At 34.9% G+C, this 24,029-nt stretch overlaps 1 protein-coding gene across 1 annotated transcript in view; it reads right to left on the bottom strand.

The window, feature by feature from the left end:
* MALRD1 (MAM and LDL receptor class A domain containing 1) overlaps window positions 1–24,029 on the bottom strand; it is a 477,766-nt gene that overhangs the window by 407,292 nt on the left and 46,445 nt on the right. The window contains 5 exon segments of the mRNA XM_039877626.1: window positions 2,798–2,895; window positions 12,361–12,495; window positions 20,142–20,226; window positions 20,228–20,362; window positions 22,473–22,565. Coding sequence (XP_039733560.1) covers window positions 2,798–2,895; window positions 12,361–12,495; window positions 20,142–20,226; window positions 20,228–20,362; window positions 22,473–22,565 — 546 coding nt within the window.

Raw genomic sequence — 24,029 nt, 5'->3', positions numbered from 1 at the left:
CTTTATTTTGGAACCAACCCATCTCTTGCTTCATCTGCTTTTGCCCTGATAGCTCCATTCACTTTTTTTTAATTTTATGAATTTTTAATACAAAATACTAAAATAAGTGCGAAATGCATTGAGGAATCTAAAAACTATATACAAACTAGCATTGAAAGCAGAAGCTTAATATTATCAACCTTTCTGTATTTAATTGTGAAGTCCTAAAAGTGAGATATTATGTCTTTTGTACAGTAAGTCAAATATGAGAACTCATAAAATATTAATCCACACAAATCCCCTTCATATTTGATATTTCCTTGTTAATTGAAAACAGTAACAGCATTTCAATATTAATAAGAAATAGTGGCTTCTGGCTCCCACATGCTCTGTTTGTCTTATCTCCTGGCTATTATAGAAAAATGCCAAATTTCCACTAGTGACTGAAGCTTTTAAAGTCCACATCTTGAACAACGATTAACTAGGAACAACTGTGCATGTTGATACCATGTGTTGGCTATACATAAAGTACAAGTAATGCATGCGAAATGACCCTAAGAGTCTGCTGTCAGAAAAGGACACTCAAAAGAAAACTTCATGTTCCTTTAAAAAAAATTCTTAACTCTATTAGCCTAATATGATTATGTAGGGAAAAAACAATATGCTATAAAATGAAGGCTTTAATCATACAAGGTGCCTGGTTATCTCACTGCCTCACTTTATCATTTTATAATGAAAAACATTTGCTAATTCATGCATACAGCTATTATCAACACGTCCCAATTAGAAAGATCAGACGGATTTTCTGATGACTCAAGAAGGTAAGAATTTGGTTCGTTCCCTGTAACTCTTATGAAAGAAAGAGTCACACTTTATCACGGATTTATAAAGAAGGAATACTCTATTCTTAGAACTCTCTTTAGGGAGAGAATATTAGCTATGTGTATCCCAGACTATAAATAACCTCTAACAGTCTAATACCACTTCCTAAACTGGAAAGTACTGGAAAGTAATCCAAATATTCCTCCCCCTAACTTAAAGATTACTAACATCAAAGCAGATGAGGATAAAAGGAAAGAAACAAATACCTCTTCTGGCAGTCTGTAACGCCTCCCAGAAATACTCTTTACTTCTCCAAACACCAAGGCAAACCATTGTCTGAGGCCAGGGGAGGCTGAGTACTTGGTTCTGAGTGATAAATCATCAAGTATCTAAACTGTCCATTGTTTTCACAAAGGCCTTCCCTAAATGACTTCCCACAGCTAAACTCCAAATTTCACAGAGGAAAATATCCTCAAGCATAAATAATCATAAATTGAAAAGCAATCCCAGTAACCAGGACTGGCTACTAGCATACAACATAGGAAATGCAGATTGTCTTTAAAAAGAAAAAAAAAAACGGCATGATTTCTCAGTGACTCTCAGAAATTTCTGCTAAGCTCTTAAGGTGGAATTTTAATAAAAGAGGTGGAATTAACACATTCTATTGCTTTGTATCCAGTCTTTAATGGATTTAACAATAGCGATCGCATTATTTGGGTATCTGACGTTGAAAGAGCAAATAAAAGCTTCAGTTCTCAAACAAAAAACAAAACAAAAAATAACCAAAGAAACAACTGTGTCTATCACATAGGATTTAATTAAAATACACCAAAGGTGGGAGAGCATAAAGTGCATTTGAGTAAAGTGGAAGTCAAGGCAGTTGTTTTAATCATAATCCCCAGAGTAATGGACGGGGTGGGGGTTGGGGGGGACAAAAAACAAAACAATAAAAAACAGGAAAAAATATTAGAGGAAGGACTGCCTATTAAGAGCTCTGGGGACTTCCAGACTTCTATCAAGCTGAAGATATAATTAGATATATACCTCTGATGACATATAACTTATTACCAGGAAAGCCAGAGTACAGTGCTATAACCCTGCATTTACAGGTGATGAATTTAGTGTGTGCCAGTGTCAATCTCTTCATTATTTTCTGATAACTAAAGAAAATAATGAGCTGAAATCCTAAGAGCTTAGAGACATAAGAAAACTCACAAGGACTGAAAACAAGGCAAGCTGAACGGAAACATCTGATTTAGTGTTTAGTTTTAAGAAAGGAAAGGAATAATGTTTAGTGAACACCTACTATGTGTCAAATACTTTGCCGGGTCATTTACTTAATCACATTTTAATCCTCACAACCATGTGAAGAAGGTATGCTAATAACATATGCTTCCAGTGTAGACAGAGTCTCATATAATCTGTGGAAGAACTGAGATTCAAAAAGTGGTAGGACTGAGATTTGAACCAGGTCTGCCTGACTCCAAAGTCTCAGCTCTCTTCTCTATCATGCCGTTGAAATGAACTGAGTATCCTAATTTCTTGGTCTGTGTTTGCCTGGCACCAGAAGGACTAATTGAAAAAATAAAATTTCAGAAAATATAATCATTTTTTCTACACAGATTTATCTTTCTTTACTCATCCTTTCATCGGTCTTTCAACAAGCACTTATTTAACTGATTTTATTTTCTTGTTGGCCGAAATAACAAGCAGTTTTGGCAACATGCATCCATAGCTTCAGATTATTGAAGGAACTAGGCGGGAAGAATATAAAATTATTACTTAATAGGTTCCCCCCAAAAGAATGATGTGAATTATGTGTTGCAAATGGTCTTTTGGATGGACATGACATTTTATGTTGAAATAGCTCATATAAATCTCTCAATTTGACATGAAAATGGTAGTAAAACATAGCAAGCATTTACTAGCATGAGTAACCCAAGCCTAAGAGCTTACAAGCACCGAATGGCCAAGGGAAACGCCAATAGTAGAGTACCTGACATGGGGTAGAAGCAGTGAGTGATTTCGTAAGAACGAGACTTCCAGTTTTGGCCACTCCAGGAGACCGATGTGCCCCCAAATAAAAAAATGATCCTGCGAAAAAGAACAAAGTCACGTGGATACAAGTTCTACTATTGCACACTTAGCAGTTCTTTGCACTAGCATCCTATTCTTGTACACATTCAACTGTCAATTAGATAAAGAAAACTACATTTTTACTTATTTGCCACTAAGATCTGTAGATAACCAAAAATGCTTTCATATGGATAACATTAAATATCTAAAATAAAATCCAACTGATTAAAAACAAGCTCTTCAACTAATCCCCTAAACGAGTATTTTTATTGGCTTCACTCATGTCATAAAGTTTGAAATCAAATTAAATAAAGCTTCTAAGTTTACAATTAGATATTCGGCATGCCCTTATAAAATTCTCATGAGACCTGTATTTTTAAGTTTCTTCACAAAATACTGAAGGATACGAGCCTCTGGGTGAGTTTGGTTTCTCCTGGGGCTTACATGTTTGACATTGTTGTCTGTGCTAGTGGGGATAAAAGCTTAATTAAAGATCTAATCTGAGCATTAACAAAATAACTGCTATTAGATTTTAACTACGGTGGATATGCTCTTGGCGAACATACAGTGGATAACATCTCTTAGCAGCTCAAAAGATCACACATCTGAACTGCTGTCAGGGGGAAATGTCATTGAATACTGAAAATTTACAAGGAAAGCTATGCCAAACAATGTCAAGGTCTTAGCCTGCCCTTCGATAATCACAGAATGATAGGCAACTTGGAAAGCCAACTGTTTTTACTGGAAAATACCACATTCGGAAGGTGATTTTCCTAAATACAGGCAATGCTGACTGCACAGAAAGGAAAATTCAGAGTAAAAATGTATTTTATATAGCTAACACCATATGTTTAACCAAACAACCAAGGTTGCAAATCAATAGTGTCATCTCTGAGTGGGAAAAAATGGAACCCACTTTATATGGCTTTAAATCTCAAAGTCAACTGAGAAGGATAAAGACTACTGTTCCCAGTGTCTATATAAGCTCATTAAATTCCCTGTGTTTTACCTATAAAAGAATAGAGTAGGAAAACATGATTTTGAAAAATTGTTACAAATTAAAAATCCTCAGTTTCAAGTAAAACTCAAGTGAATATTTTCAAAAGACTAATCAAAATTCTAAAAATTAACAAATATTCAAAGATCTTACTCCCTTGGATATTTAAAACAGTATGTGCAATTTCAAAAGGCAGTTAAAAAAATGGAACATAAAAACATTAAAACTCCAAAATAAAAAGTACAAGAGATTTGAATAAATTGGTTATACCACAAAATAACTGGAGTGTAAAAAAAAAAAAATTTAGAAATGTACAGCCCACAAATGAGTTATATTTAATTTTTAAAGAAATACTTGCAACATTATTCAAGAGATCCTGGGTTTTGGTAAACTACTTTTATGATGCCAAGTATATTTAATAAATAAAGAAAATAGAGAAATAAAAAAAAAAAAAACTCCAGCAGTATCACTCATAATCAGAGATACAAAAATCTAATAAAATATTATCAATTGCATTTGGAATCCCTATCAAATAAGGATATGTCCTGATCAACCGGAACTTTCCAAGAATGAAGGTTTGGTTTAATTTAGCAGCTCTATCAACATAATCAAATAAGTCAACAAAGGGTAAAATCACAGACTCATATCAACAAATCTTGAAAACAATGTGATAATTGGCTGTTCCAAATAACAAAACTTAATAAAACATCAAAAGAAAACAAAGACTAATGATCAAACCCCCCAAAATAACATCCCCTAAGTGGCAAACAACAAAACTAGTTTAATTAAAATGAGAAACTAGTAGAGATTTGTGTCACTATTAATTAGAAATAATATTAAGTAATATTATTTCAGACTGATACCATCTTATAGGTCCAGTGAATATAGTATCTAGTAAACATAATAAAAAAGTAGAAATAGAGTTCTCATGTTTTGCCAATAATATAATTATAAAAATAGAAATTCCCAGGGATTCTATTTTTCAAATAATGACAAGTATTAATAAGAGAATTGGTAAAGTAAATGAAAACAGAGAAAAATGTTTGCTATTTTTATTAACTTGAGCAATAAGATCCTAGATGCAGAAATGATGAGAAAGATTCTCTTCACAATAACATTCATACAAAATACGTAGGAATAAATCTAACAAGAAAGGGACAGAACTTATAAGAACATTATAAGTCTTATAGAAGACTATAAACCCTCTGATAAATAGAAAAAGATAACATAATTTAGATGGAAAGATGATACTACAAAAATATCAGTGAAAATTGATTTGGAAGCTAAATGCAATACTAAGAGAATTTTAACCAAATATCTGGAAAATGAGTAATATTGTCTTAAAATTTATATGTGTGGGTAAAGGGTAGAGAGAATTTGAACTCTGAGCCCAGACCCAGAGACTTCTTGGATTTATCTTCTTAGAAGCCTGCTCTGCAGAATGTCCTGAATTAAGAGAACTATGAGCTTACAGGAGACCAAAGAGACTGTTCCTGCTAATCTGAGTTGTTCATTGTAAAGCTCTCGTATACCCAGACATCCCAAAGGGGTGACAAGACTAGTGCACTACAAAAGTTAAAGAATGGAGGCATCGACCTTCCTGGCTTAAACTGTCTGTGCCAGCCTCAACTTCATCTTTTACAAAGTATGCACTCCCTTTTAATGCAACGGCTGAGAAGGGACTCCTCACGTGTTGTGAATACATCAGGGAGAAGACTTTATAATGACCATAGATACAAATATCATAAACAAATATTACCATATAGAATAAAAACTAAATCATAAATAAAATCAATAAAACCAACCAAATGAATTTGGTTCAAGAATGCAAGAGTGGTTTGTTTAATATGTGAAAAACTGTTCACTGTGTAAGCAAAAAACATTATACGACCATCGTATGATCATCACTACAGATGTAGAAAAAGGTATTTGACAAATTTTAACATGCATTCATTGTATATATAATAACATAACACATTATAAACAGAAGGAACATCCTCATCTGAGTATAGAACCTTTTAGCAAATATAGCACCTAAAGTAGAATTATTGACAGCTTTTCGTGAGATAGAAACAAAACAAGTATAGCTGCTATCACCAGTTCTATTTAACATTTTTCCAGAAGTCTTAGCCAGTACAATGAAACAAATGTAAATATAAAATTAGCAAAGACATTGGCTATAAGGTCAATATTTAAAATTGCATTTCTATAATACTAGCAATGGTGAAATGATAATGACAAAAACCTAGAAAAACATTAGCAGAAAATTTTAAAACTTATAGACTGAAAGCTGCAAAATATTATTTAGAGAAATTAAAGATAAAAATAAATTGAGAAATTGGAAACAATTGAAAAGATCATTTATTAATGTAATACAAATAAAGGTTACATATAAGAAATTTTTTACACCCATAAGAAATCATTTTATGCTCAAAAATTGAAAAATTTTTAACAAAATATAATGCCTGTTGCTGGTAGGCGAGTGAAAAAATGCACTCTTATTTTGCTGGTGAAAATTTAAGTATTCAAATTTGTAGAGGATGTAATTTATCAATATTTATTAAAAATATAAATATGTATCTTACTGTGAAAATATAGGAGTCCAATCTCAGTTATTTATTTCATAGAATTAAAAGCACTCTATGTAAGAAAATGTGTACAAGAATGAATTTTGAAGCATTGTCATGACATTGTTACTCAATATGGGAATGACTAAATATATTATGGTATATCTAATTCAAAAAAAACGAAAAATAAATAAATGAATAAATTAGGCTTTTGTTTCTGGGCAAAGTTGAATTTCATGGGCCAGATTTAGTTTTCTGTCCTAAACTATCAAAAATATCATAAATATATATATATTAAATAATGCTTTTCAAATGTAGAACAAAGAGAATGTGGGATCACTGAATAATGATCTCCAAGAGACGGGAAACAAGTGAGCTAAACCACACGATCTTCCCAGCTTACCACTTAGACAGAGTTTCCAGTTGCTATGTAGGAAGGGTAGAACCTGGAAGGGGATGATGGTCGCCTCAAGTGGAAAAGTTGGTACTTTGGGGACACTCAAGTAGCTAGAGTTCATAGACAGAGTGCCAGGAAGGAGAGGGCTGTGAAGAGAGAGAGCTCCATAGATCTTCGGAGTCCCCCATCGCAAACCCTCTGAACCTCCATCTGAATGCTGACCAGCAAATAACTGTGAGGGAACTGCCCGAGGCCCGGGGTGACATGTGAAAGGGGTGGTGGCAACATTTCCTAACAGTCACAAAGGACCAGAAACTATGGTTTTCTCACCAACCAGAGTGAAAAATTAAATTATACACAGGCATTGGACAGAGTACTCAAGTCAAATGAAAATTTAGCTCCAGACAATTAAAAAAACTACACGTTAATTTTATAATATATTCATAACCACCATTTAGAAACAACCCAAATGTCCTTCAACCAGTGAGTGGATAAACAAAGGCTAGTTGATCCATACAATGAAATACTACTCAGCAGTAAAAAAGGAAGTACCACTGCAATCAGGAACATGGGTGAATCTCAAATCCATTGGGACTGGATTGAAAGAAGCCAGACTCAAAAGGCTACATCCTCCTTCAAAATCTCATCGGATTTTTAAAGAAATAGAACAAAAAATCATCAGATTTGTATGGAAGCTCAAAAGACCCGAATTGCCAAAGCCATTCTGAGAAAAATGAATGAGGCTGGAGGTATCATTCTGCCCAACTTCAAATTATACACGAAGCAACAATAATCAAAACGGCATGGTATTGGCAGAAAAACAGACGGAATCAAGAGTCTAGAAGCAAATCTATATTTATGTGGGCAAATAATTTTTGACAAAAAAGCCAAAAACATACAGTGGAGAAAGGAAAGCCTCTTCAATAAATGATGCTGGGAAAACTGGAAAGCCACTTGCAAAAGAATGAAATTAGACTGTTTATCATCACACACCAAAATTAACTTAAAATGAATTAAGGACCTGAATATAAGACCTGAAACAATAAAATGCATAGAAGAAAACATAGGAATTAAACTCAAGGACCTTGGACTTAAAGAGGATTTTATGAATTTGACCTCAAAAGCAAGGGAAGTAAAAGCTAAAATAAATGAATGAAACTACATCAAACTAAAAACCTTCTGCTCAGAAAAAGAAATCGTCAACAAGGTAAAGAGACAACCATCCGAATGGGAAAATATATTTGCAAGCAATGCCTCTAATAAGGGCCTAATATCTAAAATATACAAAGAACTCATACAACTCAATAACAACAACAAAAAAAACAAATGATCCAATCAAAAAATGGGAGAAGGACCTGAACAGACACTTCTCCCTAGAGGACATACAAATGGCCAACAAATATATGAAAAAATGCTCAACATTGCTAGCTATTAGGGAAATGCAAATCAAAACCACCATCAGATACCATCGCGCACCTGTTAGAATAGCGATAATCAACAGGACAAGTAATAACAAATGTTGGAGAGGATGTGGAGAAAAAGGAACCCTCATACACTGCTGGTGGGACTGCAAATTGGTGCAGCCACTATGGAAAACAGTATGGAGGTTCCTCAAAAAACTAAGAATTGATCTACCATATGATCCAGCAATCCCTCTACTGGGTATTTACCCCAAAGACTTGAAAACCCGTATCTGAAAAGATATTTGCCCACTGATGTTCATAGCAGCATTATTCACAGTGGCCAGAACATGGAAGCAACTGAAGTGTCCTCCGATAGGTGATTGGCTAAAGAAGCTGTGGTACATACATACAATGGAATATTACTCAGCCACGAGAAGAGATGAAATACTGCTATTTGTGACAATATAGATGACCTCAAGATAATCATGCTAGGAGAAATAAGCCAGACAGAAAAAGTTGAAAACCACATGATATCACTTATATGTGAGATATAAACCTAAAAGCAACAAATGGACAGGACAAACAAACAGAGACTCATGGACATGGACATGGACAATGGACTAGTGGTTACCAGAGGGTAGGGGCGAGGAGGGAGGTAGATGGCATGAAGGGAGTTAAATATGTGGTGACAGAAAGAAATCTAACTATGGGAGGTGAACACACAGTGTAAATATATGTATGCCTTACTGTTAAAATGTACAGCTGAAACATATTGGATTTTGTTAACCAATGTCACTATAAACAAAATAATGATAACAATAAAAAGGCTATATCCTGCATGATTCCATTTACATTCTGACAAAGGCAAAACTACAGGGATAGAAATCGGAAATTGGACAATTTTTAAGAAAATATAATGCTCCTTGCTGGTAAGCAAATGAAAAAATACTCATTTTGCTGGTGAAAATTTAAGCATTATAATTTGTAGGGGATGTAATCTATCAACATTTATTTAAAAATATTTAATTATATTTAAAAATATAAATATGTATCTTACTGCGAAAACATAGGAGTGCCAATCTCAGTTATCTATTTCATAAATTAAAAGCGGCAGATGCGGGTGCTTGCGGGAGGGAGGTGGCGTCTACAAGGTGAAGTAGCAGAATTTTGGAGCCAGGGATGGAACTCTTTTATATATTGTGATGGTTCACAATGCAGACTCGATAAACTGAACACCAAAAAGGTTAAATTTTACTGCATTTAATTTATACATTAACATGAGATGATGAAATGATGACTTAGAGGAATTGCCATCAGCTATTTTTAGCAAAGAAAGCAAGATAAGGGCAGCAGTTACAAGACGATCTCATTTTTGGTAAAATAAGCAATCACAAAAATACTTATACATATCTACTACGTACACAGGCTGTTTGGCTGTTTAACAGAGTAGCTAGGAAGGGTAAAGTAGAAGCTGGCCAAAAAAGGAAAGTAAGAAAATCAAGACTTTACCCGGGGCGGTAGGGTAAAGCTACACGATGTCAACGCATTCATCTTTTATGTAAAAATTGCACACGCGAGTGTGCATGTCTGAAGGAAAATACTGGAGATTAAACAGTTTTTTTTTTTTTTTTTAGATCTTTAAACCATAAACGCAAAGCTCTAAGAACATCATGAACTGGAGCGCTGCGGTCTTGGACATGGAAACTATAAGATTGACTCTGCTTTTCCCCAGAATCTTCTATTTCACCCTTTCCTTTCTCTTCCTCATTTGTGATTTAAGATTACTTATTAGTAATTATCTTAAGGTTCAATAATGACAATCATAGGTGGAGAAGTGTCAACTCAATGACTGAGATATTTCTTTGACTTGTCCTTTTTAAAAAGAGAAAGATTATAATTTATTTGTCCCTCATGCTTTGAATTATAACAGCTGTCCAGTTTTTTCAGATTGTTATCTTTCAACATTGTTTATATCACAGGAAAACAAAAATGGGTCTTTCAGTATTTAATAAAGGGCCCTTTACAATCCCTTTTTAGCATAAATCATAAAGTAGTAATAATCAGATGCCAAGAGTCTAAAGGTGAATTGTGTTTTCTCTAATTGTCGTAGGCCTGGAGGTATTCCTAGTATTCCTACTAGAATGAACAAGAGATATTTATTAATGTTTATTGAACTCCTACTGGATGAAAAACCTTAACAAGTAGTATTTCATTTAATTCTCATAATAATTTTACATGGAAGTTACTGTTATTTCCCCTATTTTATAGCTTAAAATGAAAATATAAAACTGAAGCACAGAGATATTCAGCAAACACATGCAGCATCAACACCCTGACTTAACCTGGGCAGCCAGTGTGTCCACTACCCTGTTATAGTGAATGTCACAGAAGGCCACCACACACTTTTTTTATGAATCGCTGCCTTGGCTTAGGCCTACATCATCTCTCATTGATTGTATTTCAACCCATTTGTGACTTTTCTTTTTCTTTTTCTTTTTTTTTTAACCTCAGTTTTTCACTTTCTCCATTACCCTTACCTCAGCGAAAATAGCCTTTTAGAACAAAATGCGATTGGTCACATGCCTTACTTAATATGACTAACTGGGTCACCATTTCCTACAGATAAATTTTAAATTCATAAGTATTCTCTGCAGTCCCTTCTTTCCTCTCCTGTTTTATCTCCTCTGTGCTCCCTGTCCAAACGTGCACATCTCTTAGCCAAAGGTACCTACATATCTCCTATCCTCGTTCGGAATATTTCCTCTAATTAAAACACATTCCCTGCCATCTCTCCTTGATTCTGCTGTCTCTCCTGGATTCCTTACTTCTACCTTCAGGCTACTTTTTTTATTTATCTTCACTGCTCCATCAGGAGTCACCTCCTTCAACGAGGCATCTCAAATCCACTGGACCACCATCCATCCCCTATAAAGCCTTTACCCAATCTTATTGCAAACACTTACTTGTCTGCTTCAGTCACTAGACGCTGACCACCCCAAGGCAGGGAGCACGGCTTCCATCTGTGCAAGCGCAGGCCTTGTACATGGTATGCACTCAATAACTGGTTTGAGAAAACAAAAAGGAACAAAACATTACGTGAGCTTGGAGAAAACGTACTGTGAATATATAGTTCCAATAATTAGTAGTCTCCTTTCTATTTTAAACTTTAAGTTTAATCCATCTGCCACAAAATCTTAAAGAAAAAATAAAACTCATTGAAAAAGAAAAAAATTAACACCTTACTCCACTGTCGAATAATGTGCTGGTTTTACAGTTTTAGACAACAGATGGGTGGCCAAAGTCTCCTCCCATGCTCTTAATAACCGTCCCCACAAACCCAGTTCCCAATGACTATAATTAATAGTATGGTCAACATTGTTAGTTTTGGCATACTTCTTTGGAAATCTCGAAGGGGAAACGAATAGAGTCATGTGCAATGGGGTTACATGCGCTTGACGAGGATCTACAGTACAATTGTGTTGTTATCAAATTAACAAGATACTAACATATCTGGACAATGGCATCTAAACAAGAAAAACTAGAACAAACCACTTCTGTTTTCCTGGGAGTTTCACAAACTTTTATTGGAATGCTGTGTGTCCTTATGGTTGCTCTGTTTTATGAGGATATGTAAGAATTGTAATGGTTGTTTAAAATATATATGAGGAAAAAGTAAGACTGTTTCTTACCAAGAAGACTTAAGAGTGATTATGCCGCATTCAAGTATTTGTGGATTTATTTAATAGGTAGCGCTAAATCTCTTTTCTCTGTTCCCAGAAAGTTTAAACTATTTTTTCTTTGTTTTGCAAAAATTGGATTGTTCTCAAAAGAAGGCAAGCCTACTGTACATAATTCCTGGCAACCAGAGAAAATTATCAGAACACTTTTTCCTCCTCATGCCTTCAATCCAACCTTTTAAAAAATGCGACAACAAAAAATGTTAGTTATTAAAATGATGCTCCTTTCAAAAAACTCAATTAACTGAAAATCATTCAGTTGACCAGGAGAATTTAAAGCAAGACAAAGTAGAGTTTCATGTAGACAGTCTATGGACAGAAATGAAAATACACAGTATCATCGCTCCTCAACATAAGACTAGTTTTTTTTTTAATGTCCTACCATGACTTGCGTTCACTGTGTGATCATCGTTAGGAAGATGGTTCTCTCCGTAGGTCAATTCTTTTACAAATTCCCAGTGCGAATCTTCTGTGAGAAATGCCTCTCGGCCACAGAAACCAGACTCAAAAGTTATGCCTGGAAAAGAAAACCGGTGAGGAGAAATGAGGTAGGAACATGCGTGAAACAGTGACTCTGTACTAGCTTAGGAGGTCAGGATACACATTTCACTTTGCAAAGAATATTTTCTGATTATCAGGATAGTTTTACTTTTCCAGCTTCACATGACCTGTGTGAGGCACCACCCTATAATATTCTTCTGTCTACAGTCTGGCACAAGGAGGTTGGCCATCTCCACTATATTTAATGATGCAAGGTGAAACTCTAGAGCTTTTCAGGGAGTTAACTAATTCACCTGCCACGATGAACAAGATTCACCTGCTGAGATGGCAGTAAAAAAAAAAAAAATTCATTGAAAAGGAGGAATTTAAATCAAGTCTGGACACCTGAAAAGTTGAGCTCAGCACCTTGATATTCATTCTATTATGATATTTTAACAATTTCTCCAAAAAAAAAAAAATGCCTAACCACTTTGCAATTGCTGGTAAGTTAGATATTCCAAACTTTGCCCCCCAGTATGCAACTAAAAAGTTTGAAAATATTTATATTTCTACATTTATCGAAAAAGAACCAGTTCAAGAGAAAGTCAGGATTTGGGGTAAGCTTCACAAGCATCTTTCCCAGTTTTGTCACCAAATTACCAAGAAAAAAATGACAAGTTTCAGAGGGCTGAGAGGTAAACTAGAAATTCTAACTTGGTTTGTGCTTTCGAGCGATTAGTCTTTATGTACTTAAATTTATTTTTCCTAAAATAGGAATCATAGTAGTTTGGGGGATAAATTAATGTAATTTATTTTAAAAGATTTTCAAATCTTTCTCTTTATGCCGAAGCATTTGTAGAAGGGAGGATAAAATAATTCTTGGTCAGAAAACACTTAAGGTTTGACAAGCTCCCTGAGATCATAGTGCTATTATTTTAATAGCAATAACAATAGGTATATTACCACTGAGCTCCGAGTATGTGCCCTGTATTTTGCATATATTTACATCAGTCTTCACAAATATCCTACAGTGAGTATAATTGTCCTCAAAAGAGTGAAATGGAACTTTTTGCAGTAAGCCACTTACCTATGACAAGTTTTAGGATATGGTATAGCCAGGCTTTGAACTGTCTGATGTCAAAACTTATACTTTGAAGTCTCCCTAAACCGGGATTTTGTCTGATAATTAAAAAGACTCCATCACCCAATGCTCACTCCTAGCCATTATTTTAAATTTTAAATAATATGACCAATATACCAGTATGTTAGATAAGCTCACTATATCTTCATCAAAGGATCTTCAAATTTCTATAAACAGGGATGCCTGTTTTCATGACCACATATTTCATCACTAACATGTCAACTCTAAAACACTAAAGTGCACTATGCAAATAACATGCCACTTAAATTTTCTCTACATATAAATCAGATGTTTAGATCTCAGAGCTATGGTTGTTTAGATAGTCATGTAATGGACATAAACAATATTTTTTCTTTACAAGCAAAATTATTTTCTCCCTCAAATGGATAAAAACAAGTGAATTAGCTACAGCATAATAAGGAAAAATGGTTTACGTTACTTAATGGTGAATCAATATGACAAGGAAATACCATTTACTTATATACCTAAGTGGAAATCTATTGCTTCTGGATGTTCTTTTCTTTCTCAACTCAGCTATGGCATTTATAGAATGTTGCTATTGATAAAAACTTACTCCTCAAAGGAGAGTCCCTTCTGGTTTTTTTGACATAGTCTTAAGCACCTATGACGAACCGTGACTGTCTCCCTGGGTATCCAAAACACCCTCTGGTCTAGTTCCTTGGTCCTCTATGAACTTTGCCACCTACTAGGCCACCACCTCTCAGATCTTCTAAGTCAGTTGGTGGGGTGAAGAAATATGCAAGATTTGAAATCCATACTTGACCTCTCAAATGTTCTTAAAAGTTCCAAGTTCTGGGCTGTGAACTTAGTCAAGGACTCCTTCTACCTTCCTCCGCCCATGGTTACCCCCAGTTCATAAGAGACACAGTTCCTAGGCACAGAAAATCTTCCACGGATAGGCTGCTCACATACCTGGTTGGCCCAGGACAGCCCCAGTTTATGCTTGTGGTCCTAGCATAATAATCATTCCCTCTCCTTTTTCCTCTCAATAGTCCCTGTTTGGGCAATAAATTCAAAATTGCCTCATTGGGTCAATAAATTATATATTGATACACAAATAAAGCAAATAATCTTATTCAGTGCAGGTGGCCACTGAAATAACCTATTATTCTCGTAACCATCCTATTCTCCAACGAGGAAATGGTGTGAAATGACTTTAAGACCAGTGAATGTGAAAATGGTAAGAACAGTGTGACCCAAGCATCACCAAACCCTTCAACAGATTCTTCACAACTGTGTCTGTCATTCAATTGCAAAGATGTAAAGATTTCAAGACACAAAAACTTTCAATTGTATAAATGTTGAAATTTGGCTTTAGGATAGAAGTTCAAACCATTTCTTTCATTACCTCGATGTTTTATCTGTTAAAATGCCAATCATTGCACTTTCCACAGAACACTAAACATCACTGTCCCTTGAAAAATAAAAATTAATTTTTTAAAATCCATCACCATAAATATGTAAAAGCAAAATGGTCCAGTCACCTCTGTAAAAATTGTAGTGAATTGCTCAGTTATTTTTACCGATGACATTTGTTTCAGTACACGTCAAAGGACTTTCTTCTAAAGCTAATATTCTAGAATTTAACTCAACTATCAAATATAAATGAAATTCCAGTCACCGAAGTTGAAATTCTTCCATTAATATTTCCTATACATAATTCAAAAAGTTTAGAGTAAAGTAATAAACACCTTAAGAAAATCAGGAGGGCTAAACATATTCTAGCAACTAATAAATGTCTCATACCACATGTTAAATGCTAAATATTTATAAAATCTCAAAATTCATCTATTCATATTATAAACAAAATATTCATCATAAACAATGATTTTGATTATTTGGTGGCTTTTATTTAAATTTCTATGATTATAGAACATACTTCACGACTTCTAATCAGAGCAGGAGATATACCATTGTTCATAATTTTAGTGAAATTTCAGAGTTTATCAGTTAGAATAATATTTTTAATTTATGACAAAGATGTCTCTTGCATATTTAACCACTGCAGCATATTGGCAGAAGAAAAAGAACTTCACTGTAGTAGCTGAGGAAAATTCTTCTGGATCATAAAAATTAAAATATTTATGAATTCTCCAGTTCAGAAGTAAACCAGTTGTCTATTAAGAAAAAAGTACCTATGGGAACGAATGGGGAATGTTCCATTCTTTAAGCATATATTAGGTTTTAGGATGATTAAATAAATGTTGTTAATATTTATTTAAAAACCACAAGAATCTTGTCTCCACTAAACGTATATTTCCCTTGCCCTCAGGAAGTATTTTAGTATTTAATAATTTTTTTTTTAAATGAAAGACATTCAGAGACAGTATCATAGTAAAAATTAAATGCATCGTATTGGATTCTCGGCTTAAGCTTCTTTCACGTGAATAAATGCTCTAACAATGTCTACAAAAGAATTTTTTCCCATATAATTTTTCACTGTTATGATTTAAACACAGATCTACCTATCCCTCCATCCATTTTGGAATGCAAACACACACACACACACACACACCCATATTTTTTAATATGTTATCATTGAAAATTAGATATATATTTTTCAAAATGTTACTGTGGTAACAAATGCTTAGTGTAAAATTTACCTTTTTAGCTATTTCTAACTTACAGTTCAGTTGCACTTAGTACATTCACACTATTGTACAACTATTGCCAACTGTACTCTACAACTTTTTCATCTTTCCAGAATGCAACTCCACTCCTATTAAACACTAACTCCAATTTCCCCCCTCCCTCCTAGAAACTACCATTCTGTTATACACAGAATGGTATATTTGCCCTTTGTGACTAGCTTATTTCACTTAGCATAATGTTAAGGTTTATACATGTCATAGCATGTCTAAAAATTAGGTATATTTTACATGTAAATTGGTCTGCTAGCTGATGTATACCTTTAGATATGTTTGGCACATGTTCTATTTTACTATTAGAAATATTTAAGTTCTATTGTGTATTTTTGTTTTATTCAATGTCTTTTATACAGAATCATACTAATAACCATCAAAAATCTCTTTTTGGAATCATGCAATATTTGTCCTTCTATGATTGGCTTATTTCACTTAGCCTAATAACTCCACATTCATGAGGTATCTAAAATACTCAAACTCACAGAAGCATAGAACAGAGGTCACCGGGGTTCGTCCTCCTCGTACTGCGGCCCTGGGGGCGCCTTCCTGACCGACACCTCTGGCTCCTGAGACCCCGGAGCCTCAGGTGGTGGCCCTCGTCCTCTCTCTGGTGCCCCGGGCTTCTGTTCATCCCCCAAGGTTGTGGCCCCTTCCAAGACGAGACAGCATCCCGGAAGCTCCCATTCCCGGAGTGGTCAGGCCACCAGGTTGCCAGCCCTGCACAGCCCCGTGCGCAGCCACAGACGGTGCTGCTTCACTTGCACGGCTACGTCGCGGCTCCTGGCCCCGCAAGGCCAGGGTTCACCTGCGGGCGGCAGGTAGGCCGTGAGCTGCGCTGGCTGGTAGCCGTCGCAGGCCTGGGCAGCCGCCAGCTCCTCAGACCCCGAAAAAGGGGACCAGGAGGAGGAAGCGAGAGAATAACCCCAGCCCGGGTGCCACCAGCCGCCCCGCCGCGCCCCTGCCCTTGACGGGCGGGTGGGGGCATGGGTCCCTAGCAGGGGCCAAAGCTGGGTACATGTACCTCGGCCCCCAGGCCAGCTATAGACGCAGCCCTGCCAACTTAAGAGGGCAGATCTCACGAGCGTTCTTACTACATAAAGAAAACTGAGACACAAGGAAAACTTCGGAGGTGAAGGATATGGTGATGGTTTCACAGGTGTACTCATATGTCCAAACTCATCAAACTGTATACATCAAACTGTATACAACTATGTGCAGGTTTTTTGTGTATCAATTATGGCTTAATAAAACTTAATCTATTGTTCAGTATTATAGTGATGCTCATAGGATGAGTGAAGTACAGGGAATTTTTGCTCTTTTCATGAAATGTCTCTGACTTATTTGCGTTAAGTCTATCACATATATATAGCACCTGTTTTCGCTCTCAGCTCACTTATTTCTAAAGCCTGTTTGGCACAGTGGTTCTCCAACTTTAATATACATATGAATCACCTGAGACGTTGTTAAAATGAAGTTTTTGGTTCTGTAAGACTGGGTGGTGTCCTGATGTCTGCATTTCAAATGAGTGCCCAGGTGATGCCGATGCTGCTGGTCCATCAGGTACACTATAGAAGCAAAACTAACAAAACCCATTTTCACTTTTAAATTAACTGCTTTTGAAAAGGCACTGGGCTAGAAGCTCAGTCAACTACATTTGTTAAAATACTATCTAAAAGTAAGAGGAACTTGGTAATGAAACAACGTCTCAGTGAGTGTGCCTTTTGGGAAAAAAACACACTGACTATATTGAGTATACAGAGCAGAGCACACTGACATTCAGGAGTTAATATTTACTAAGTCTCCAGAATATGTTTAGTATTCCTGGTGCTATTCAAACTGCATGTATAAACTGCACTGTCCTAGAGATTCATCCTAAAATGAGATAAAAAGAAGATATAAAAGCATTTTTCTTGTGCTTTTTGAATTTGGAAATTTTATTTTAAGAAAACTTTATTACAAATTCAAATTGGTAAAATACCAACTTAAAAGTATATGAAAAACATTTCAAAGTGGTTTTGAATTTCAAAGGGAAGCCAATCTTTTGTAAGATATATATCCATGTGTATATACGCACAATATATTAAATATTTTAGTGCAGAAAATAGTGTAACATCACTTCTAATAGTTCAATTGATATATAAATAATTTCCTCAGAGCAAAAATGACTGCACAAATATTTACATGAAATATTCATGTTTGCATCAAAATATATGGATATATATGCATCAAAATATGTAAATATTTTGTAATATGTAATATGGCTACATTATTATATCATGTCTGCTAATCTATCAAATTATCTCAATCAAGCAAACATACCAAGTATTCTTTGGTCAAATGAGGTTACATTACTTGGGAAACTTAATAGACTAAGAAGAGACACTGTTGATAAGTGCAGACATCTGTCTCTGCATTCACACCAAGGACATAGCAGAATCGTATCAAGATACGCTACTGGAAAAGTACCAGATGTTGTGTAATCAATGAAACTTCAATAAAGGAAGAGAAATGGGAAAACATACCCAAAATCAAATGCTAAAATATCTACTAAGACTCCAAGTGAAATTTGATTAAGATAATCAAATGAAAAGCAGAAAGAATCTTTCTCTGTAGGAAAAAAAAAAAAAGGAAAAGCTAAGCTTCGAAAGGTACAGCTGAAGACAGAAAATATATTTACTTTCAGTTATTGAAATTGAGAATAATGCAAACCATTAGAAAGGTGAATTTTGCCAAAAGAAATGAAGCAAATTGTCTGTAAAAGGTTTAAATAAAGCACAGAAAGGGATCTGACAGTCACATTTGAGAAAATAAATTGTCCTCACATTGCTTTTTTCGTTTTTTTTTTAATAAAAAAGAGAGAGCCACCCAAAAATTTCATTGAGATCATATTGGTAAGTGGATTATTGTGTTTAAGCTAGGTGTTTGAGGAATTAATCGAATTGCTGTTTACAAATAGAGGATTTTTTCCTTGCTTTCTTATCTCTTGTTTCCTGCATCCTTCTGCATTGCTCTAAATAAAATCCTTACCCATCGACAGAAGCATGTTGTACAAAGAGCTTTTCATGAAAAAGGTGACATTTATGTTGTTGCAATATTTTTCTTTTGCTTGACAAAATACCTCACTAAAATAAAACACTGCAGCAAAATAAATGTCAAATTTTAATAATTTTTAAAAACCCACTTGTTTGTGATACAGGAGTTGGATTCGCTTAGTTGGAATTCATCGTTTCTGAAGAGACACAGTATTTTAGTTGCTAAGTTTCTTCATGTGAGAACTATCATGTGGTTAAATTATATGTCCTTTTAAATATGACCAGGCTTGAACAAAAATGAGATTTCTTGTAATCGTTCCTATCAAAGACTCTCCATAAAAGCCCTGAAAGGAAGATGTTGGGCCCTTTTTGCCCATCGTTGAATACCAAGTGTGACTGACATGATTTCTATAGTCATCATGGCTGCCAAAAAGGCAATAGCGGCCATCTTCCTCCTTAACCTCTCTCCACAGCTTTGTACATAATTGGTCAGAATGAGAAAAGTCCCACATTTAATAAAGGTTAGCAATCCATATATATATATATCTCCAAAGGGGGAAAGTACAAAGAGGTTCCCTCTACACCTATTTCCCTCTTGAGCAAAAACACACACATTTATATATATATACATACACACCCCATTAATCACAATTATTTGTCAGTTGAACAAATAGTGAGGTTTTGTGGGATTAGCAACAACCACCAAAACATTAAATTAGCATAGAGACCCACACGAGGAATAGTGCTCATAGCTTTAGAAAACAAATGTACATTCCTCTTATTTCTTATTACTTTCACCTTGCTCAAAACCAAAGCTAGTATTTTAAATCCAACCTCAGTAAACAATTAATTCACTTACAGCAAGTTGCTGGGTCTTCGTCACTCTCATCAGGACAGTCCTGCTGAGAGTCACAGATTGATTCTCGGCCAAATAAACTGGCCATTGACACAGGTGAATTTGTCTGCAGAGCAAAGCTTTTGAATGGGGCCCGTGCACAGGCATAGACCCAGCTGATCCAGCCTAATAAAACCTTTCTGGCTCAACATAGCCCCTTGGAAAATAATCTTTAGGAGAAAAAAATGAACAATGAATGAGTATAATTCCTTTAAAAAGACTACTACTAATAATAGATTAAATCGTTAAAAGAAAGCTCATTCAAAGAGTGAGCAAATACAATTGATAACGAAGTTCCTATTTAAGAGGGTGACCCACACGCATAAGACTGATGGGCACATAAGATCCACTGAGGCCCCTCAGGAACCACCCATGACCAGACAAAATACAGCACCCTGCTCAACCATCGACAACGTCTCTGACTGCAAACTTTTTACTTGGTCATCATCTTTGCAGCTCTCTTTCTTTAATACTCAAGGAAAAGAATAAGTATTGTCGCTAACACCACAAAAGCTAAGCATCTGTTTGTTTGGTTTTTTTACTGAAATTAGTATTGGAATGCATGAAGGGACATCTTAGGCAAATAGTAAGGGACACGATAAAAGAATAGAAAATTTAAAAGAATAAATATTAAAAAAATTTTATAAAAGAAGAATTTCTTTAAAATCAAGAAGTGCTGATTAAAGGAAATAAATCTCATTTTCTCCAGTCAAGTTGTGACCTTTTCTGAAGGTAAGTGAGACAACCATACATTGCTTGTCTAGCGTAACATAATGTCAAAGTATTAATAGTCCTTGCGTTTCTACCAAAAGGAATAGTTAGTTAACACTGCATGAGAGATAGAACTAGCTGACTGTACAGCAATAACTGTCCAATATGGTAACCACTAGTTACATAGGGATAGTTCAATTTAAATGAATTCAAACTCAGACCCTCAGCAGTACCAGCCACATTCCAAGTGTTCAATAGCCATATGTGGTTAGTGGCTACCATTGTAGAGAACATAGATATAGAAAATTGCCATTACTGTGAGAAGTTCTAATGAACAGTGCTGAACTAGATATTGTTAACATATAAATAAGACACTAGGAATAAAGGCTGACTTCTTTTAGTCTCTTCCAGCTCAAGGTTTCTGAATAGGCTTTCTTCTTTGCAAAAACATAAAAAATATACATTTGTTTGTTAAGAATTACTGAAGATCAAGTTTTAGTTTGCAAATATATTTAACTAGTGTAGAAAACAATATTAAATTTAAATCATATTTAATAATAAGAAAACTTTGTATGCTACTATATACTTTCCACATAATGAATATCATAGTAAAAATATGTAAAAATTCTTGGACCTACAGCTATATATTTTCATAGCAGCAAGAGATCAAATATGCAGAAATATCAGTTCAAATTTCAAAAATTGATAATTTTAAACTTAAGTCTCAAAAGTCAGCCACCATTAAAAAAGCCAACATTTAATATGCACTTGGAAACCAGAATAACTCCAATTTATTTTCTTTATAGTCTACTTGTTTGTTTTATCTTTGAGTTAAATACGAGAACTTCAATATTCAGTTTATGTAAAAAGAATGAAACTGCAATCATTTTGTACTTCTTTCAGAAGTTATAAAGACAGAGTCAGCTTTGAAAAACTGAAATAATGTCAAAATGTTAACTCAATAAACTATGATATAAACCTCAGCTGAGGTTTATATCAAAGGTTTATGACATAAACCTTTGCTGAGATTGCAACAAAAATGCTATGGCTCAGAAATTTCAACCTTGGCAGGCAAACATTTATGAAAGTTTTTTTAAAAAAATCTTCTCAGGTATGTTTTTCTGCACAATCTCAACAAAATCCCAAGTAACATTTTTTGAGAGGCAGCCTTCCCACTGAGCCTATGTCTATGTCAGACACACCTCTTGAATAGGTAGAGTTATCCACGTTACAAAGATGGGAATCACTGCACTTCGATCCCTGTTTATTATTTACCTGCTTTGTCATGCAATTTGCTTCCGTAGTTGCAATGCATGGTGTTGGGTGCTGCTCGTGAGGGAGCCTGTGGAAAATGAGGAAGATTTAAACAAGAGTACCCACACTCTGGGTCCTCCACTCAGGGAAAATCTGGCCCGAGAAGGGCTAGGTACAATGAGAAGAAGTAACCAATTGCTCTCCCCTAACCCTAATTTAAATGCTTATTTACATTTAGCAATGGGTGATAAATTTACTACTGCAAAGCTAACGATAAAACTTATGATAAATAATATTTGTTTTTTCCTTTCATACGTTAAATGTCATCAGTCCTTCTGGTGTCAAGACATCTGCTTTTACTCATTTTCTGTGAGTTGATGTCTTGTACATCCAAAACACTTCTTCTTCCTTTGATTAGAAGAAAAGGCATTACTCATTCCCCAAATAATATTCTCACATTTATATATGTACTCTGTTAGTTACATTTTAGTAGAGTTTACCCTGCCTGTATGGTAGTAAGTACTAAGAAATCTAATGTATTGGTGAAAAAGCTGAATAACATTTTTTAAAAAGAAAAAGTAAAGAAGGGGAGTGTGAATAGGTGGAGCATGGAGATTCTTAGGGCAGTGAAAATACTCTGTATGATAAAAAATAATGGTGCATATATGTCATTATCATTTGTCCAAACCCACAGACTGTACAACATGTTATATAATGGATCTGCATAATGATCACCTCCCAGGTTGCAAAGTGTATGCAAAAATTGTATTACTATACACTAAGAGGTAACATACTCAATAAAAGTCTATCATTGCCTGTGGTATTGGGCTTTATGATTCATGACCAGGCTTTTATGCTCTAAAATAATCCTACTTTTCTTTAGTGGCTATCCAACATTCAAGTTAATTTGACATTTCGCTCATAAAGACAAGCCAAATTGTTTATAATATTTACCTATAGGATGCATGAATTTTTCATGTATCGATATAATGAAAACACAGAGAGTGGCATAAGTATGTCTCATGTTGAGCTCTGAGACTATCTCTGTGCCCCACATTTACTGTGAGATAGGCAACAGCGGGGGAAGGTGACATGTAGTTGTAATGACACATGACACTCATACTTTTTCAGACTCTCATAATGTTTTTTCTCCTCACTTGGCTTCACTTATTTCATTCATACCCAAAACTTTCTAAAAAATGAATCTATTTTCAACTTAGTCCTTTACCCTCTGATGTCTACTCCAATTTCCAAGCCTTAAATATATCAGAAGGTAGTCTAAACCCATTAAAATGTACTTCATTTCATTACTTATGCATAGCAACTGTTGACACCCACAAGACAGCGAAACATACGTGGTAGACATATTTTCAGCTGATAGATTCCAGATCACATCAGGATGAATTGGAATTATAAAAAGTTGAGACACACAGCTAATTTTTCTTCTTCCAATTATTTCCTACGCAACTTTGATGATTTAGCATTGAGACACTTATATCCTCCACAGATGCTTTTAGTGACACTGCTTGGCATGTTGCATTCATCACTTCCCCTCACTTTCATTTTATGAGAATAATTGAGAGCAATTGCTTTCTTTTTTTCACAATGACTAATTAATTCCCCTCTGTTCTACCCAAAGAAGAATTCATCTACATTTTTTTGAAAAGTGAGCAGAGTTCTCTCTAAACTTAAATGGCTTTTCATATGCTAAGTTTACGGTATATTGTGTATGAAATCCAGATTTTTCTACCATATTTTTCTGTGTGATGACACAGTAATGAAAAAGAAAAATAATTAACCCCGACTAAACAAAATCAGTTTTTATTTTATTTCTGTCCTCATTCTCAGACTCCTATTTGTTTACTTTCAACA

This window comes from Pteropus medius, unplaced genomic scaffold (assembly GCF_902729225.1).
Source record: "Pteropus medius unplaced genomic scaffold, Ma_sr-lr_union100, whole genome shotgun sequence".
In the NCBI taxonomy this organism is placed as follows: Eukaryota; Metazoa; Chordata; class Mammalia; order Chiroptera; family Pteropodidae; genus Pteropus; species Pteropus medius.
Note: the sequence above shows the minus strand (reverse complement) of the source record. Positions and strands in the feature narration are given on the sequence as shown.